The sequence below is a fragment of the Crinia signifera genome, chromosome 4 (assembly GCF_055691185.1).
Source record: "Crinia signifera chromosome 4, ASM5569118v1, whole genome shotgun sequence".
NCBI lineage: Eukaryota > Metazoa > Chordata > Amphibia > Anura > Myobatrachidae > Crinia > Crinia signifera.
Genome location: NC_139220.1, coordinates 153,851,156 through 153,868,180, shown reverse-complemented (window position 1 = coordinate 153,868,180; position 17,025 = coordinate 153,851,156). Strand labels below are relative to the sequence as shown.

General features: G+C 41.8%; 1 protein-coding gene across 6 annotated transcripts in view; it reads left to right on the top strand.

Annotated features, from left to right (window-relative positions):
* Positions 1 to 17,025, top strand: part of ANKRD26 (ankyrin repeat domain 26) — a 97,171-nt gene that overhangs the window by 73,117 nt on the left and 7,029 nt on the right. For all 6 annotated transcript variants that reach the window (XM_083182811.1, XM_083182810.1, XM_083182812.1 and 3 more), the window contains 10 exons: positions 464 to 586; positions 2,644 to 3,612; positions 5,267 to 5,419; positions 5,509 to 5,684; positions 8,141 to 8,234; positions 10,751 to 10,828; positions 11,185 to 11,319; positions 12,857 to 12,969; positions 13,514 to 13,652; positions 15,443 to 15,733. In XM_083182811.1, the coding sequence (XP_083038937.1) occupies positions 464 to 586; positions 2,644 to 3,612; positions 5,267 to 5,419; positions 5,509 to 5,684; positions 8,141 to 8,234; positions 10,751 to 10,828; positions 11,185 to 11,319; positions 12,857 to 12,969; positions 13,514 to 13,652; positions 15,443 to 15,733 (2,271 nt within the window). The remainder of the gene's footprint in view (positions 1 to 463; positions 587 to 2,643; positions 3,613 to 5,266; positions 5,420 to 5,508; positions 5,685 to 8,140; positions 8,235 to 10,750; positions 10,829 to 11,184; positions 11,320 to 12,856; positions 12,970 to 13,513; positions 13,653 to 15,442; positions 15,734 to 17,025) is intronic.

The window sequence follows — 17,025 nt, the reverse complement described above, 5'->3', positions numbered from 1 at the left end:
AAACTCATGCCTGAGCACACTATGAGGGTGATGTATTTAGCTTTTTTTACATGTGCCAGCATACAAGAAGAGTCTTGATGTGTAATATCACACATCCTTCTATTTCAAATATAATTTTCCCTGGTTCTCCTCAAACAAAGCTGCTTAGTGCGTTGCCCAGTATTGCGCCAGTGCTTTGGGGAAGACCACCCTGGACTTGACCAATGCTAGGTAATTTAGGAGTATTATTTTATTGTTCTTTTTATTATTTACTTCCTTTATTTTTATTGACTTATCGGAACGATGGCCCAAACAGCTGCCTTGGAATAGTTTCTGAAAATAAAACAAACTGATGGATTTGCAAACCACTACCTCATAAGTCAAACTCTATGCTTCCCATTTTGAAAATGTAATTGGTAATTGTAGCATTCCAATGATAAAGTACTACAATTTATATATAATGTGTTCTGAATTATTTTGTCAGGTTGAAGACGAACGCAGTGAAACTCAGCGGCTATATGCTCAAGAACACAGAGCATTTCAAGAAGCACTTTTAAATATGAAGAAGGAGGAAGAAAGCAAGAAATTACTGATGAAGAGTTTTGAGGTACATTTGTACATATATACACACACACACACACACACACACACACATATATATAGGCGACAACAGCATAGTAGACCCCTGGGTATAACAATGTATTGGGGCCCCTACCGATCCTCCAGCGGAAGGGGTGGGGGAAGCTTTGACGTTCCCCGGGTGGTAGGGGGTATTATATCAACCGCTCAGCATGTAGGGCCTGGATCAGTAATTTCCACTAATTACCCCTTTACTGCACAGATGATGGGAAATGAGGTGGGAGAAGGGGGCATTGGGCTGAATGAAGGGGCCCTGATACATAACTTCCAGGGTGGTAGAGGATGTTTAATATGCAGAGGAGGGGTGTATAGTGGGCTTATTATTCATAATTTTCTGGTGAGAGGACAGCTTGCTTGACTCCATGCGATACCTCGGTAGCTGCCCTCCAAGAGCCGCGGACTGTATGCAACCCCAACAAGTGCTTCCGGATCTGATGAATCTTATGTGCAGTACTTGCGTAATCAGGATCCGATGTGCACCGATCGGATTCCAAGGTTAGGCACATAAAATAAAATTTGGTCACTTTTCAACCGATTTCTTGCCCAATGTGTCGGAATCGAGTGAAAAGATATAAAATCGTATATGCATATGGACACCTTTACACTAGTTACTAGCCCACCAAAATGACTGAACAGCCTAATCATATTGTTGGCTCTGGTGGGTCTGCACACCCAAACTTAGTTAAGGTGCATACACTATGGGCATTTTTGTGAAAATACAAACTTAAAAGAGCTTGGAATATGGGCAAAAACTGTCTCGAATCCATCCAGACTTGCGGAAAGTCCTGTATTTCATCCTTCTCGCAGGCTATTGCATTTAGCCTTAGATGTCTGTTTGCGATATAGGCCAGTTGTGTTTACCTATTTAATCTAAAATAGTCTACATTCTTGAATTTGTTTTTATACATCTAGATTCCTATTCTCATAACAGGCCAGAAATCCACATACAGCAGGGGCGTAACTAGACATTTGTAGGCCCATAGCAAAACTTTGTAAGGGCCCCCTACTTAACAACTGATGGTAATAAATGTATATAGCACATACAACTTAGACTGTAAAGATGGGCTCCTTTCAGCTCTGGGCCCCATAGCAGCTGCACCCCTTGCCAGTGGCGTAGCTTTGTTTGGGGCGCCCCCCCCCCCCCAGCCCCCGCCGTTAATGGGGGGGGGGCGTCGTCGTGTGTCCGTCCCGTCCGTCCCCCCCCCCCCCCCCCCCCGGCTGCCCGTGCCCCCTCCCCCCCGCGCGTCCCGGCTCCCCTCCTGGCTTCAATTAATTCTATGCAGACGGACCACGATAAAATGGCCGCCCCCATACCGCAGACAGTTTCAGAGAACAGTCTGCTTTATGGGGCGGCCATTTTATCGTGGTCCGTCTCCATAGCATTGATTTGAAGCCAGGAGGGGAGCCGGGACGCACGGACAGGTAAGCCTGCGGGGGATGGCGGGCGGGGGGATTACTATAGCACCGCAGCCCCCCGGCGCCCCCATATGCACAGCGCCCCCCCCGCGACCGCGGGGGCTGCGGTGCTATAGCTACGCCACTGCCCCTTGCACCTATGGTAGTTACGCCCTTGGCATACAGTATCTGTAATAAATATTTGAAAACCAAAAGAGTACCACTGTCTGTTTCTAGCTAAATAAAGAGCTTATTTCACTAAAAGGGAAAAAAACATAATTAATATTTTGTTTATTGACCTTTTTTCCTGTTTTTCTTATATTGCGGCTTGTCTGTTCAATTTGTGCATATTTTGGGTGATTTTGCAGCTTTATATATTTTCATTAATCGTGTTTAGCTCTAATTTTCTGTATAGATCTCCAACAGATCCAAAACTTTCTAATGAGATCTTTCTTAGATGTGATTTGTTTTAAGAGACTTAAGAATGAATTCCCTGTGTGCTTGGGTTGTCCGAATCTGTAATAGCATGCTTGTTTTCTCTGTAATACTAAACTAGATGGATATAATTTTGCAAGTAGTGCAGCACACAGTAAGATAACTGAATACATGTGTGTCTGCTTTTGTCATCAGGTACAAAGCCAACCTTCTGAGACAAGTGAAAAGCTAGCCGCATTAACACAGCACAACATTACACTACAAGACGAAAATAACACTCTTAAACAACAACTGGAACAAGTTCGATCTCTGTGCCAAGAAGAGGAGAGCAGATATATTGACGAAAATGAGATGTTAAAGGAAAAAATTGAAGATCTAAGAAAAGATCTAAAAATGAATGAGGAATCCTTCACCCAAACTGTTATACAATGCAATGGACAACTTAATGCACTAAAGACCGAGACAACTATGCTTTGTTCCAAGTTAGAACATGAGAAACAGGGCAAGGAAAGAACAGAGACTGAACTGGAGACAGTACGTTCACGATTGAACTCTGCTTTACAGGAGCTTGAGAAAAGCCAGACAACTAAAACGGACACCGAGCGCACCTTACAAAGAGAACGTGATGAATGGTTGCGTTCCAAAGACAGACTAACTCACGAGCAGTCCAGCTTGCGTGAAAACAACAACAACCTGTCCCAACAGCTAAGCAGAGCGGAAGCCAAGGCAAACAGTTTTGAAAATGAGCTTCACAGAACAGGGTTATCTCTGCAAGAGAGGGCTCTCTGTTTAGAAAGCACACAAAGGGACTTAACGCAAGCACAATGCAAAATAAAAGACCTTGAACAAGCCCTACAGGTTGAAAAAGATCAGATCAGCAAAAGCACTATAAAGCAAGAGTCAATGCAAGAAAGACTGGCCCAGATTACCAGTGAGAATATGCTGCTTCGTCAGCAGCTAGAAGAGGTGCAAAATAAGGACATCATCAAAGAGAAGACTGTCAGTGAGGCACAGGACAGATTTACAGATCTGTTCAGTAAGCTGCGAGCTGATTCTGAGAGACAAGTTCACATCATGGAAGACAGAAACAAGGATTTAATCAATAAATCTAATGAGCATAGAGAACAAATTTATAAGCTTGAAACTGAAAAAGTTGAACGGGAGGTAGGAGTCAATTTATGTGTTACTAGCGCATTGTCGTAGTAGAGAAGTTGGCAATATTTTGATAAAATCGGTAGTTTTAAATATGTAGGGGGTAATTTATCCTATGCTCTTCATTATAAAGATGTTTAACTGACTTGCACTGGGCAATTTTTAACCATCTGTTTGCATGCTTACCACAATGAAATAGAATCAGACCCAGGAGGCCATGGCCCTTATCTGGTTCACTCGTAAAGGCAGATTCCTTCTCAAATGGACAAAACCATGTGCACTGCAAAGGGGGGGGGAACGGGACGGAGGAGATGTAACGTGCAGAGAGAATTAGATTTTGGTGGGGTTTTAATTCAAAGTGAGATCTATATTGCATTGGGTCGACCATTGAAAGTCGACATGGCTAATGTCGACACAAGCATTAGGTTGACAATGGCTCGTTCGACATGAGTTTTTCACGGTTATTTTTTGTCCCAACAGGCGGAATTTCATTCCCTACCATCCATTAGGATATGGAGGGAAAATAGATTGTGTGTGTGTGTGTGTGTGTCTTGTCTGTATACCGGTATTAGGTACCTCCTATTAAATTTCACCCATTCCCAAAGGTGATATCCTTTTATTATTATCATTTTAATAAACATTTAACCCCTTCAGTGGCAATCCCAAGAATATTCTGGGCTGTGCCTCAGTGCCCAGTCTGGCAAGCCCGGAAAATTCTCGGGATTGCCACTGTTTAGAGCCGGGCAGAGCTGCGGAGTTCACTCACTGATCTCAGTCAGCTTCGGTGCTCCCCGGTTCCCTCCCCTCTGCAGCGCCTCCTCCTCCCCCCTCCCCTCCGGCTTTTGCATTGTCCTGTCCGGCGCCGGCTTATGACAAGCAGGGATGGGGCGGTGGGGAGCAGTGCCGGGCAGCAGCTGATTCACAGTTCAGCGGCGCTGCCCGGACCCAGGGAGAGTGTGGTGGGATTTTTTTTTAGGGAGTGCTCCCCATAAAAATCTCACCCAGTGGGGAGCGCTCCTTTAAAAAAAAAAACACTGATGGGGTTAATTATCTTGAACATCAGTGTGTATATATTGTTTTACTTATCTATACTTTGCGGTGAAATTATGCACAGAAACTTGCCTTTTTATATCGTTATCAGTTTGTGTGGGTGTTATCTGTAGTACACCTAAATCTCAGCAGCTACTTCATACTAACCCGCTTACTCAGCGCAGTCTTTCTTGTTCTTTTATATTGTCCTATACCCACTGAGGGGACAATGCTAGCCCTCGCGATAAAAGCGAGATCTCGCGCATGTCCAATGAGCCGGCCAGGGTGGAGAGAAGATTTTGTTTTTAAAATGAGCAGCGCTGTGGGGGCGCCTATAAGGAGAGCCGTTAATGCTGGGCATAATGGCTCTTCTTGTCGGCGCTGGGGGGGGGTTAATACATTTGGCCATAACGGGCACCCACTTCTCTACGTTATGCAGGAGAAGCGGGATCCGTTATTTTAAAAACGTTAGGGGCGGATTAATACAGCTGACCCATGGTCTCCGGACTGAGCAATCTAAGATTTACCATTAAAATATCAAGCAATGGTGGTTTTGCGTAATGCCGCAATGTGTTATGTGTTTGAATACTTGTACTATGTAAATAGTATAACCTATAAAACAAATGATTTTCCTTAGAGTGCTATAAGACAACTCCAGCAGGAACTCGCTGATGCTTTTAAGAAGTTATCCATGTCTGAGGCATCTCTTGAAGTAATAACACGTTATCGGAATTCCCTTGAGGAGGAAAAACAGTACCTTCTGAAAGAAGTAGAGAAACTCAAAATTAAGGTAGAGAATGTGGGCTTAATTTTTTTTTTTATTTTTTTTTTACTATTTTAGGTTTCTATTTTTCTATTTGTTTTTTTTTTTAATTGCAGCTGCAAGATCTTGAAGACCAATTTATTCAATCAGAAAGACGTAACCATCAATTAAAGAACGTATTGGATGAAAAAGAGAGAGAAGCAAGTACTGCATTTCAGAAGGAGCAGGAATACTCTTCTGAAAGAGCTGCTTCCGAAAAAGCCGTTAAACAATTAGAGGATCATATACAAAAGTAGGTTTAAATATTTTGGCAAGATATATAGGTATATTGCTATTCTTTATGGCCATACACACAGGTCAACTCTTCCACTTGACCTGAAAGTGGGTAGGCCCATCAGCCCATTTGGCTTCATATGAGGAACGATATTGGACAAGATTTGGCCATTTCCCTCTTGGGCAGAGCCAACAGATTTCTTACTGTGGCCTTGTGGTGCAGCTGGAGGATGGCTGCACACAGTCTAATGGTGGTTACTGTCTGACTGCATCTTCCCTCTTGTTTCTTCAATATAATTATTCTTATTTTGTTGAATTTCCTAATCAATGTTCATTTGATAGCTGCAAACACCATATTTTAAGAATATATTTATATGCAAGCTCGCGCAAGCATTTTCTTTTTTTTAAACTTAACATACACAAGTCTATGAACAGGAGAATTCCTGAGTGCATATTTAACAATCTGGGATTACAGCTGTCGATCCCCCACCGACAGCCGTGATCCTGGCCCATTTGCTGTCTGATTGACCACAGAACAACAGGCGGGATTCAATGCCCCACCTGCCGCTCAGCGCAAAGGGTGCGTGGCCACAAAACAGCTGTGGATTGGAGCTCTGCGGCTGGGATTGTGACAACCCATGGCCCTTTTCGGCACAACAGGCCTGACAGCTTCTAAAGTCGGGCCCGTTCTGCCGTGATCCTTCTTCAGTGCTGTCGCTAAAGACGGAAATAGCGGCGGCACATTGCATAACCCCCTTACAATTTTAAGTATCTGCTGGTGCTTTTGAAACAGAACATAAACACTAACACACATAGAATGTGACAGGTGCTCGCCGCTTATAGCAGGTGGTCTACGCTAGTAACCTAATACAATACATAGTAAGACTAGCTGTTATTCCAATTACTTGTAACATTTGACATAGTCTCTACCAGTATAGATCACGAAGCCTTGCCCGACAGTACTAATGTATTTAGCAATTTAATCCAGTCCCCTTATCAGCAGTCTACAATCTAGCCATGCATTCTTAAGTTGGCATAAACAAATTGAGCTGTTAAGACATATGCAAACTATATTTAGTTATAAACATTTTTCATGTTTTGCCTTCCTATTTTGTATATTTTAAGATAACATAAATAAAGGCTATCACCTTACTGTACATTTGCTTGTAGTGAAACAGAGTGGAGATTGTTCTTCTCAGAAAGGGCGGGTGTGGTATGTTTCTCCGACAGTCGGGATCCCGACAGTCATTATCCCGACGTCGGGATCTTGACTGCCCGGACTCAGACAGCGTGGGCAGTGCAACAAAGCCCCTTGCGGGCTCGCTGCGCTCGCCAAGCTGCGCTCGCGGTGGCTCGCTACACCAGCCACCTATTCTATTCTCCCTCTATGGGGGTCGTAGACCCCCACGAGGGAAAATAGCCGTCGGGAACCCGGCCGTCGATGTTTTAACAGTCGGGATCCCGTTCGGCACCCGAAAGGTCTTTCTGACTGATATTGTTCCACTTCCTTGTCATGCATGTTCATGTGAGGGAGGTCTTATGTTTGTGACCAACCAGGTCACATGTATAATAATATTTGAAAGACTTAAGGTGCCCATACACCTACAGAGTTATCTTCAGATCTGGCTGGTTGGAACAATAACCTTGTAATATCTGAATGACAGTTGTCAGTTTTCCAGCATTTCCAAGCAAATGGTCAACTGTCATTTGCTCTCCTCCATAACCAGGTTTTTGTTCCGACCAGCCAGATCGGAAGATAAATCTGTAGGTGTATGGCCACCTTTACACTGTAACCATGAGTTCTTCCCAATACATCAAGTAATGTGGAAAATGTGGCCTATGTTTCTTGGTAGAAATGGAAAAATTAGAAGTGGTAAAACAGTATTCTGGGCACATCACAAATCTGCACTTAATGGTATATGAGCGTGGCATGAAGGAGAATTGCATAGAAGCTCTATTACAGTTTATCAGAATATAAAATGCCCACATACACTGGCAGGTGTAATCTCTGACTGAGGAGCGGTAGTGCTTCCCTCACTGGGGACTGGGCACTGGTGACTACAAAGTAATATAAATGTTGCAAGATGGATAAAAGCTTACTGTAGTTTACTTTTCCCGAAGGTCAGTGACAGAAATATATGGCATTGGAGTATATTGCATACAGAATCAGTAACCCAGTCATACAGTAGACCTTATCCTATTGAGAGACTGTGGGTTGGTTTGAAAGCATTGGTTCACCTATGGTTCCCAGACAGTGTAACCTGATGGACTTTGAGGAACTTTGCAATATACAATGGGTGACTATTGCAGGGTCTAGATGTGCAGAGCTGCTACACACCTGCCAAATTGGCTCCACAACTGTTCTTGCAGCTAATGGTGCCTCTACAAATTATTGGTATTACTGTGTATGTGTATTTTTGGAAAAGCTTTAGTTTTTTGTTTACACATTTTCATGGAAAGTATTTTTTTTTTCAGACTTGAAATAGAAAATGCTAAAATTGAGGCAGCAGCAAAACAACAAATGAACCAAATAGATCTCCTTCAGAAAGAGCTACATGAGGCCGTTTCTGTAAGTCTGTTATTCAGATTTCATCCCCTCCTATTGCTCTACAAATCTAGAATAGAGCACCAGAACCTTCCTCTGTTACCTTATTTAGAATATGGGCTACAAAAGTCAGGTTCTAAAAATATATAATTTTCTTTTGGGTGTTGTGTGTAATTATTAGACCCTGGACCTTTTAGGATTTTTTCAGTCCATGTTTTAAGGTATTATAGGTTTTAAAAATGTAAACTTAGGAATTTGTACATTGTATGAAAATAAGACAAACCATGAGACATATCATTATGATTAAAACACAGTACATATATTAGGGATGTGTCCTGCTACTGCCTTGCGGTTTTTACTCCCATGATGCGAAGGCATCACGGGAGCAATAGCTCGCAGTTGGCTGTAATACATTTTGCAGCTTTGGCTTTCCCATAAACTCAAATGGACCGCAGGTGCACGAGTATGGTCACACGTAGAAGTGTCTGGAGCTGGCAGCCACCTTGCATGCGTAAGTTACGCAGCAAGGCTGAAACAGGACGCTTCTTCATAGATGAATGACATACCTCCCAACATATCCCATTCCAGAAGAGACACAATGCTCTGTTCCTGGACTTCCCTCTGAATGTATTATTGCCATCACCTGTTTTGAACAGGTTAATAAGAAAAGTTTTTCAACACAAGTGACAGCAAGTATACATTAAGAAGGAAGTCCAGGAACAGAGCATTCTGTCCCTTCTGGAAAGGGTTATGTTGGGAGGTATGGAATTATGTATCAAAACTACTGATTCCCCATATTTCCACATTAAATTTACTTTGTTTCAACTTAAGTAACATAGCTAGGCTTGTTTTGGTTCTAACAGATAAAATAGGTGATTGTAGGTACTAACATCCAGATTAAAAGTGACAAACATCCAGTCAATTGGCTCCTAACTGCCACTTGGCTCCTAACTGCCACCTACAGAGTTATCTTCAGATCTGGCTGGTTGGAACAATAACCTTGTAATATCTGAATGACGTCAGTTTTCCAGCATTTCCAAGCAAATGGTCAACTGTCATTTGCTCTCCTCCATAACCAGGTTTTTGTTCCGACCAGCCAGATCGGAAGATAATTCTGTAGGTGTATGGCCACCTTTACACTGTAACCATGAGTTCTTCCCAATACATCAAGTAATGTGGAAAATGTGGCCTATGTTTCTTGGTAGAAATGGAAGAAATTAGAAGTGGTGGTACTTGTTTCCTAGCACGGCCACCACGATTTCTATCGTGGTGGTCGTGTCGGTCGCGTCGGGTGCATACCAAAACGCACACAACGCGACTGACGCGATGTACCCGATTTCTCCATAGGCTTCAATGTTAAAATAATTTAACATTGAAGCCTATGGAGAAATCGGGTCCATCGTGTCCATAGGCTTCAATGTTAAATTTTTTTAACATTGAAACTGAGTCCATTTAACATAGTAAAAAATGGTAAAAGGGCCAATATGGGCCATTTCTCATTGGGTATGGCCCCGTCATGTGTGTAAAAAATAATGGCCCCCCATTGTGGCCGCCACCCCCACGATTGACGCAAACCCGAAGCGTGGCGAGCCCGCGAGGGGCGGCGGTGCGCGTCCTCCGACCCTTTCTTTCCCCTACTATCCACGTCGGTGTGGAGTTGACAATAGATTAGTGTGACGAGCGCAGCGAGCCACCGAGCCCGAAGCGTGGCGAGCACACGCTGATACCTTCACAGATCCCTGCGTCCCCTCGCGGGCTTCACAGGTATCAGCGTCCCCTCGCGGGGCTCGCCACGCTTCGGGCTCGGTGGAAAAGTTTTTCAACACAAGTGACAGCAAGTATACATTAAGAAGGAAGTCCAGGAACAGAGCATTCTGTCCCTTCTGGAAAGGGTTATGTTGGGAGGTATGGAATTATGTATCAAAACTACTGATTCCCCACATTTCCACATTAAATTTACTTTGTTTCAACTTAAGTAACATAGCTAGGCTTCTTTTGGTTCTAACAGATAAAATAGGTGATTTTAGGTACTAACATCCAGATTAAAAGTGACAAACATCCAGTCAATTGGCTCCTAACTGCCACTTTCAATTTTTTTTATTAAGGTACTGTATGATGCATAATATAATACATTCTATAACTATGCAAGTTCTTATTTCCAAAGAAGAAGGCAAATGACACTAATATAAATTGGTTTGTGAACATCCATACAAATACAATTTGGTATTTTACCAGTAAAAATTGTAACATATCTTCCATAGGTGGGACAATATTAAGTTGATTGTCTGGGATAATGGACTAACTGCCAGTTTTTTATCAAATCCTATAACATGACAAGTTGGTTGATTGGCTGGAAGTTTATCACTTTTTCACCCTCACGTTATATTGCCTTTTTAAGGCTTAATACCTATGCCCCTAAGTATGTTCTTTCCTGGTACATAAAATGACATATTTTACATTTTGAGTGTAATGAGATTAGATAACAACAGTAATTATCATTGTCTTGCAAATTACAATGATGCATCCTGCATGTTTTATAGAGTCGAAATCGGTTGGAAAATTTAGTAACTAATTTACAGTCCTCTAAAATTGGTTTGGAAGAAAAGATAAACAATCAGGTATGTAAGAATTGTTCAATAGATATTTAATATACTGCTTTTCCCCATTCCTCTATTTGGGTATAGGTTATAGAAGGTTCACCGACTTAATAGAGCAAAGTTTTTGGCACCATGATTTCATTTTAATTCCATGTACAAAATGTTACCATTAATTCTGGTATTAATTAATTCTAAATGAAAAGCTTGTTCCACTTGGTGTTTACAGCAGTGTGATTTGCTGATCAACATGTATGCAATTTAATATTTGTTTCAACATTTTGTAGCTTTCTCTAAAACTACCTACCCCTAGCTTGACCTACAGAAGAAACATTGTCTGGATGGTGGAATAAGACTGATGTTTGTGTTCTGTGATTCAGGTGCATAAACAAACCGCTTTGAGTCAAAGTGCACACGAGTCTCATAATTTGTGGGAGGAAGAGCTGAAATCAAGGTCACGACTGGGTATCCGCCTAGCAGAGCTTGAAAGGTCAAACACTAGTTTAGCTGATCAGGTAATTATATCATATTAGCTTTTGTGTAGTCTGTTTTTGTGGAGTGATTATTGGTGTTCAATACGGGTGCGAGCGGACGGCGAGGGGGTTAAATGGTGGGGATCACAGAAAACCATCGATCATCGCTGTTTTACCGCCGCGCCGGCAGCTCTCCGTGTTCAATATTCCGGGGGAGTTCTCGCTGTCACAGGACAGTGAGGATTACCCAAAACAGCGACGCTCGTGGCTATTGCAGGGAGCCCGCTGTTTCTGCAGCAAAATACGCTGATTCCCCCTCGCTCCAAAAACAGAGCAAGGGGCAATCAACGTATGTGGGGGGGTTGTCAGTTGAATACTGACAGGGCGAGTGGTAACAGCGAGCAGGCACTACTCGCCCCCGGCATTGAATACTGCTGTTGGTGTTAGCCACATTAGTCTTTGGCTTGTTCATTGATTAGTTTTATTTTATTTTAATTTTTTACCCCTATGGCAACCATAACATGTAAATGAGTTTGCAAAGCCATTTCTACCTCTATTCAGCTAAGTATATAATGTGACAAACTATTCCATTTCGTGTCTTTACACTGTCACAAAGGTTTGAAGCTGGCTTTACACTGTATAATAGGATAGCTGAATGAGAGGAGGACAGTAGAACCTGCCCAATAATGGGAGTGCTTCCATACACTTTACAGCAGCGGAGGGGAACCTCCGGCCCGCTGGCCTTATACGCCCACCCACCTGGCGGCTGTGCAGGGAGTCAAATACAGGGGATATCTCGCAAGAGCTACCGACCTCTCGCGAGATTTCCCCTGTACTTGACTCCCTGCACAGCCGCTGGATCACACAGACCGGCAACTCTTAAACTCTCGCAATTGCACCCATGAAAATAGGTCACATATCAGGGATTTTTTTTAGGAGTAGACCTCAGCCAATCCTTACAAAAATCCCCAATAAGTGCAGGCATTGGGACTAATTGAATATCCCCTGGGATCATGTAAATTACCATGGCAAATTGATTTCCCCTCTATAAATCCTATATGGAATTCAAAAAGCATATTTATTTGTAACAATCACACAAAACATGTATAATTATATTACTTGCACTAAGGATTTAACTAATAATTATAACCTTGTTGGAGGGTTCCCAGGGCAGCAATCTCCCTGCTGCTGCTTTTGGAACCTTCAGGCTCCAGTGTAGATGGGCACCATTAGAGGCCTTACCGGTGTCACCACAGACCAGAACTATATAAGCTATATAATGCATCTGCATACCCCTAGTCATTCACCCAAAAACTGGTCCATGGGAAATATTTGCAGTGACAAATAATGTAGCTGTCAGTCAAATCGAAACGGTTACCTCTCTAGTAAGGTAGAGAACGTAAAAGCACATTTCTGGTTGTTATAGTACTTTTATGGGTTCCAGATTTATTTTTGTTTTTTATTTCATTTTCTTCCATTTAAACTTTATTTAAACCTTTACATAAGCATTATTTATTCAAATGAATTCTCTTTTAATGTTAATTTGGTCATTCACGCTCACATTTGGTTACTGATTAAGGTTGGAACTGAGAAAAAGAAAGTGAAGAAATTGGTTGACATGAAGAAATCCATAGAGGAGCGGTTTGACCAGGAAATGAAAAGGAACAATGAGTTGCAGCGAGAAGTGATGGGGTATGAGCCTAAAACACAATTATTTTGGAGAAAGTTAGCACAGTGAATAAATTGGGGGGGGGGGGGGGGGTGTGGTATAACACACCGACAGTCGGGATTCCGACACTCATTAGCGTGACGTCGGAATCCCGACTGCACAGCGGGGGGAGCGCAATGAAGCCCCTTGCGGACTTGCTGCGCTCTCCACCTATTTTTTTTCTCCCTCTATGGGGATCGTGGACGTCAGAGTAATGACTGTCGGAATCCCGAATGTCGGTGAGACGTCCGGCACCCGATGGGAGTGGGTGTTTTATATATTGTGTATGTCTATGATGTGTATAGATGGGGAGATAGAGAGAATTAGATATCTATAAATAGATTACAATAGATAGATATAAAAAAGGGTACACTCTTAAGAGTTCTGCAGGTTTTATTCCATGGTAAACAAGAGAGTATAATTTAAGCTATCAGCGTTTCGGTCTTCAGACAGACCTTTGTCAAGATAGTCACATACCTTGTTTATACTAAATGCTTGAGCACTTTCAATGTCTGTTGTTCTGAGTAGACTGAAGAAACTTTTGAAAAGCACTAAAAAGAAGCTGAAAGAGTTTGAATCCAGTGCTGGAGAACAGAACAATCTGAAGGAAGGAGCAAGGAGCAGTCACCATGAAATGGACAGCGAAGTTCTCAGACTTAAACAAAAGGTCTTGTACTCTATCCTTAAAATAGTCAAATGTAATGCTAAAATGTTCTTATTTGGAAACTGGCTGCATTTACTTAAGTTTCTTAGATATACTTCATTCATATGTCAAAGCAATTCATAAATAAGATCACTGAAAAATTACTTTGGGGGATTGATGTATGAAAGAAAATATTACCTATATATTACCTATATATTTATTGCTCAATCTGGCTGGTTGGAACAAAAATCTAGTAATATTTGAATGACGGTTTTTGTCAGTTTTCTAGCATTTCAAAGCAAATGGTCAACTGTCATTTGCTCCCATAAATTACCAGATTTTTGTTCCAACCAGCCAGATTGTGCAATAAATCTCCAAGTGTATGACCTAATGGGCAGACTCAAAGTTGTTCTGTTTACAGTTCATAAAGAATTAAGTCAATTGATTGTGGAATATAGGAACAGTGGACTATGGACTTTCTAGTAATTGCACACATACTATACCTACTAATACACTTTGAGTGACAAACTTTGTAATCAAATGAAAATTAAGTGTCTGATTCAATTAGCAGCAATGTCTGCGCATAACCGTCAGAAGGCAAATTTTGCTCGCAAATATGTGAACCCCTACATCAGCAGTTCCCATCCGTGGTCCTCAAGTACCCCAACAGTTCTCGTTGTCCAGGTCACCCCATAGGTCCATTCATTATTCAAACACATTTTAAAAGATCCACAGGTGGTGCTAATTATTTCACTTGTGATTCTGTGTGGAGACCTGAAAACGTGCACTGTTGGTGATACTTGAGAACCAGGGTTGGGAACCATTGCCCTACATCAGATCCACTAATTTAATTGACCCCATAATCTGAGGTAAACATGTTTTCTTTAGTTTGCCATCTTTGGGGTATATTAAGGACCATAGACTCTAGAGATACCATGATCGGTTTGGTGCTGTATTCTATAGTAAAGCCGTTAATAGGGAGATGTATCAAATCTTCTAAAGTGGACAAGTAAAGAGGTTGCTTATAGCAACCAATCGGCTTCTACCTACAATTCTCATTCCAGAATATGATAGCTAGAAGTGTTTTGGTTGCTATGAGTAACACCTGTACCCTGTTCTCTTCAGAAGGTCTAATACATCTTCTCTAACAGTATATTTGTAAAATAGTAGAGAAAGTGGATTGATCTTTTACTAATAACTGCTAATGGGAATACAGGTGACACTAGCTTATTGCTCTAACTGCAGATTAGTCTCCTATACCACACAGACTATTGTACATTTGTGGATGGAGCACTATTGTTGGTGATTCAAGTTAATTGCACTGCAGGTGGGGCAGATGTAACATGTGCAGAGAGTTAGATTTCGGAGAGGTTGTTTTGTTTATGTGCATGGTGAATACTGGCTGCTTTATTGCACTGCAATTTAGATTTCAGTTTGAACATACCCCACCCAAATTTAATTCTCTCTGCACATGTTACATCAGCCCCATCTGCAAATATGCTTTGCGAATGAAACTGAATCAGGCCCTATGTACACTTTCATTCAGCACTAATGTATAACCTCAGATAGTTAGCTTTGTACACTGCAAAAACCATTGGTCTGTATGGTGGACACGACCTTATACCTATGTAAAATAGCAGTATGCAACTGAAATGCATTGCAGTAAGTACTATCTTAGGTTTGTCAATCCCTTTACAGAGTATAGAATTCCTGTGTACCATATAGATCTATAATGATGGCATTTTGTTCTGGGCTTTATTTTGTTTTATTAATACTGTACCTGACTATTCTTACATGGCTGATTAATAACACAGGTGGAAGAACTTTCCTTGCATTTAGAAAAAGAATCCCGAAAATATATGCAGCTGGAATCAACAAATCGTGAAACACATGAACAATTGTCTTCTATGAAGATTTTACAGAAGAGTAATGAGCGGTTAGAAAGAAGCAAAAGGTTATTAGAGGAGGAAGTAGCAGAACTCAGAAGACATATTGACTCCAACAAGATGGATCACGGATACATGGAGAAGTATAAAAGGGAAATTGATGAGAGGGGAAGGCAAGAAGTACAACAAAAACTAGAGGAAGTCAACCTATTCTTCCAGGTATCCATCATATGGGAGTTTGTGTGTGTGTATATATAATATATATTTATATTTGTCATTATGTTGGGGCATACTGGAACCATGGGCACTGAAAGCTGAAGTTTAAAGTCCTTTCCCCTCTGTATGCCCTAGTTTTCTTGAAAAATGTCTGCAGGGCACAGTGCTGCACACAGAACACTCATTTTATATATCATTCATTTATTTTATACATTTTTCTGTACAAGTCATACACTACCATAGTGCCTGTCATACGCGCTATTACTACGTATTGCTAGGAGCATGCCAATTACCAACATCTCTCCTGAGTAAGTCTTATGTAGATCCTACCACCAGCACAGAATAACAGGAGATCCTGTGCTGCTGCCACCAACATTGGGTATAGCACCATGCACCCAATGGGCATATAAGGCAAGTGTCTTTCAATGCCTTTCTGTGGGCTGTTTTTCTTAGACCTAAATTGTCAGGCATTGATACTCAGAGCTGCTCTTCTCCTCTTTCTTTCATGCAGGAGATTTGAACATTTTCTTTGTCTTTACTTTTTGTTTGGTCTTTCTGGTCTCTGCTGATTTGTAGTACATTTGTCCATTTCCCCTCATCTTGTCTGACATGTCCGATAAAGGGAGTAGTTCCAGAGTTAAGTCTGAAATTTTCAATGCTAAAAATACCAGGCAACAGTTGGGGAAGACCTCCTTGGTGCAGTGTGTGAGGCTGAGTGCCAGCAGCTACGTATTCGCTTGGGGGGGATCTGGCTGGGCCAGCCTGGGATAAATCATTAGATTAGTTGGTACTTATATGTTAGTTGGGCGCCCACTATAGTTAGTACGCTCATATCCCCACTATCCATGTCGGCATGGAGTTGATTTTATATAGTGTGGCGAGCCACCGAGCCCAAACCATAGCGAGCCCCGCGAGGGGATGCAGAAAACTAAGCAAAGAGCTTAGTGGGCGCCCAACTAACAAATAAGTACCGATTAGTCTATTGTAGAGCTGCAGCAAGTTATGAAAGCTGACGATTCTTAACACATACTGGAGGTGAACATTTAAATCTTTTGATATCCAACCCTTCCAGAAGAGACTTCCTAACTAAAGCCCTCTATCTTTCAGCCTGCATATAGTGTACATTTATTTTGCTCAAAGATTATGGTCGCCTTCAGGAAGCGACCATCGTTCCTTATCTAGAGGACTGGTTTATTAAGACTGGATCTTCTTTTCTCTAGAGCCATAAACTAATTATGCTCCAAACTTTGACAACTTACCCTGAGTAAGTCCTTACTTACATATGCAGGTTGAGT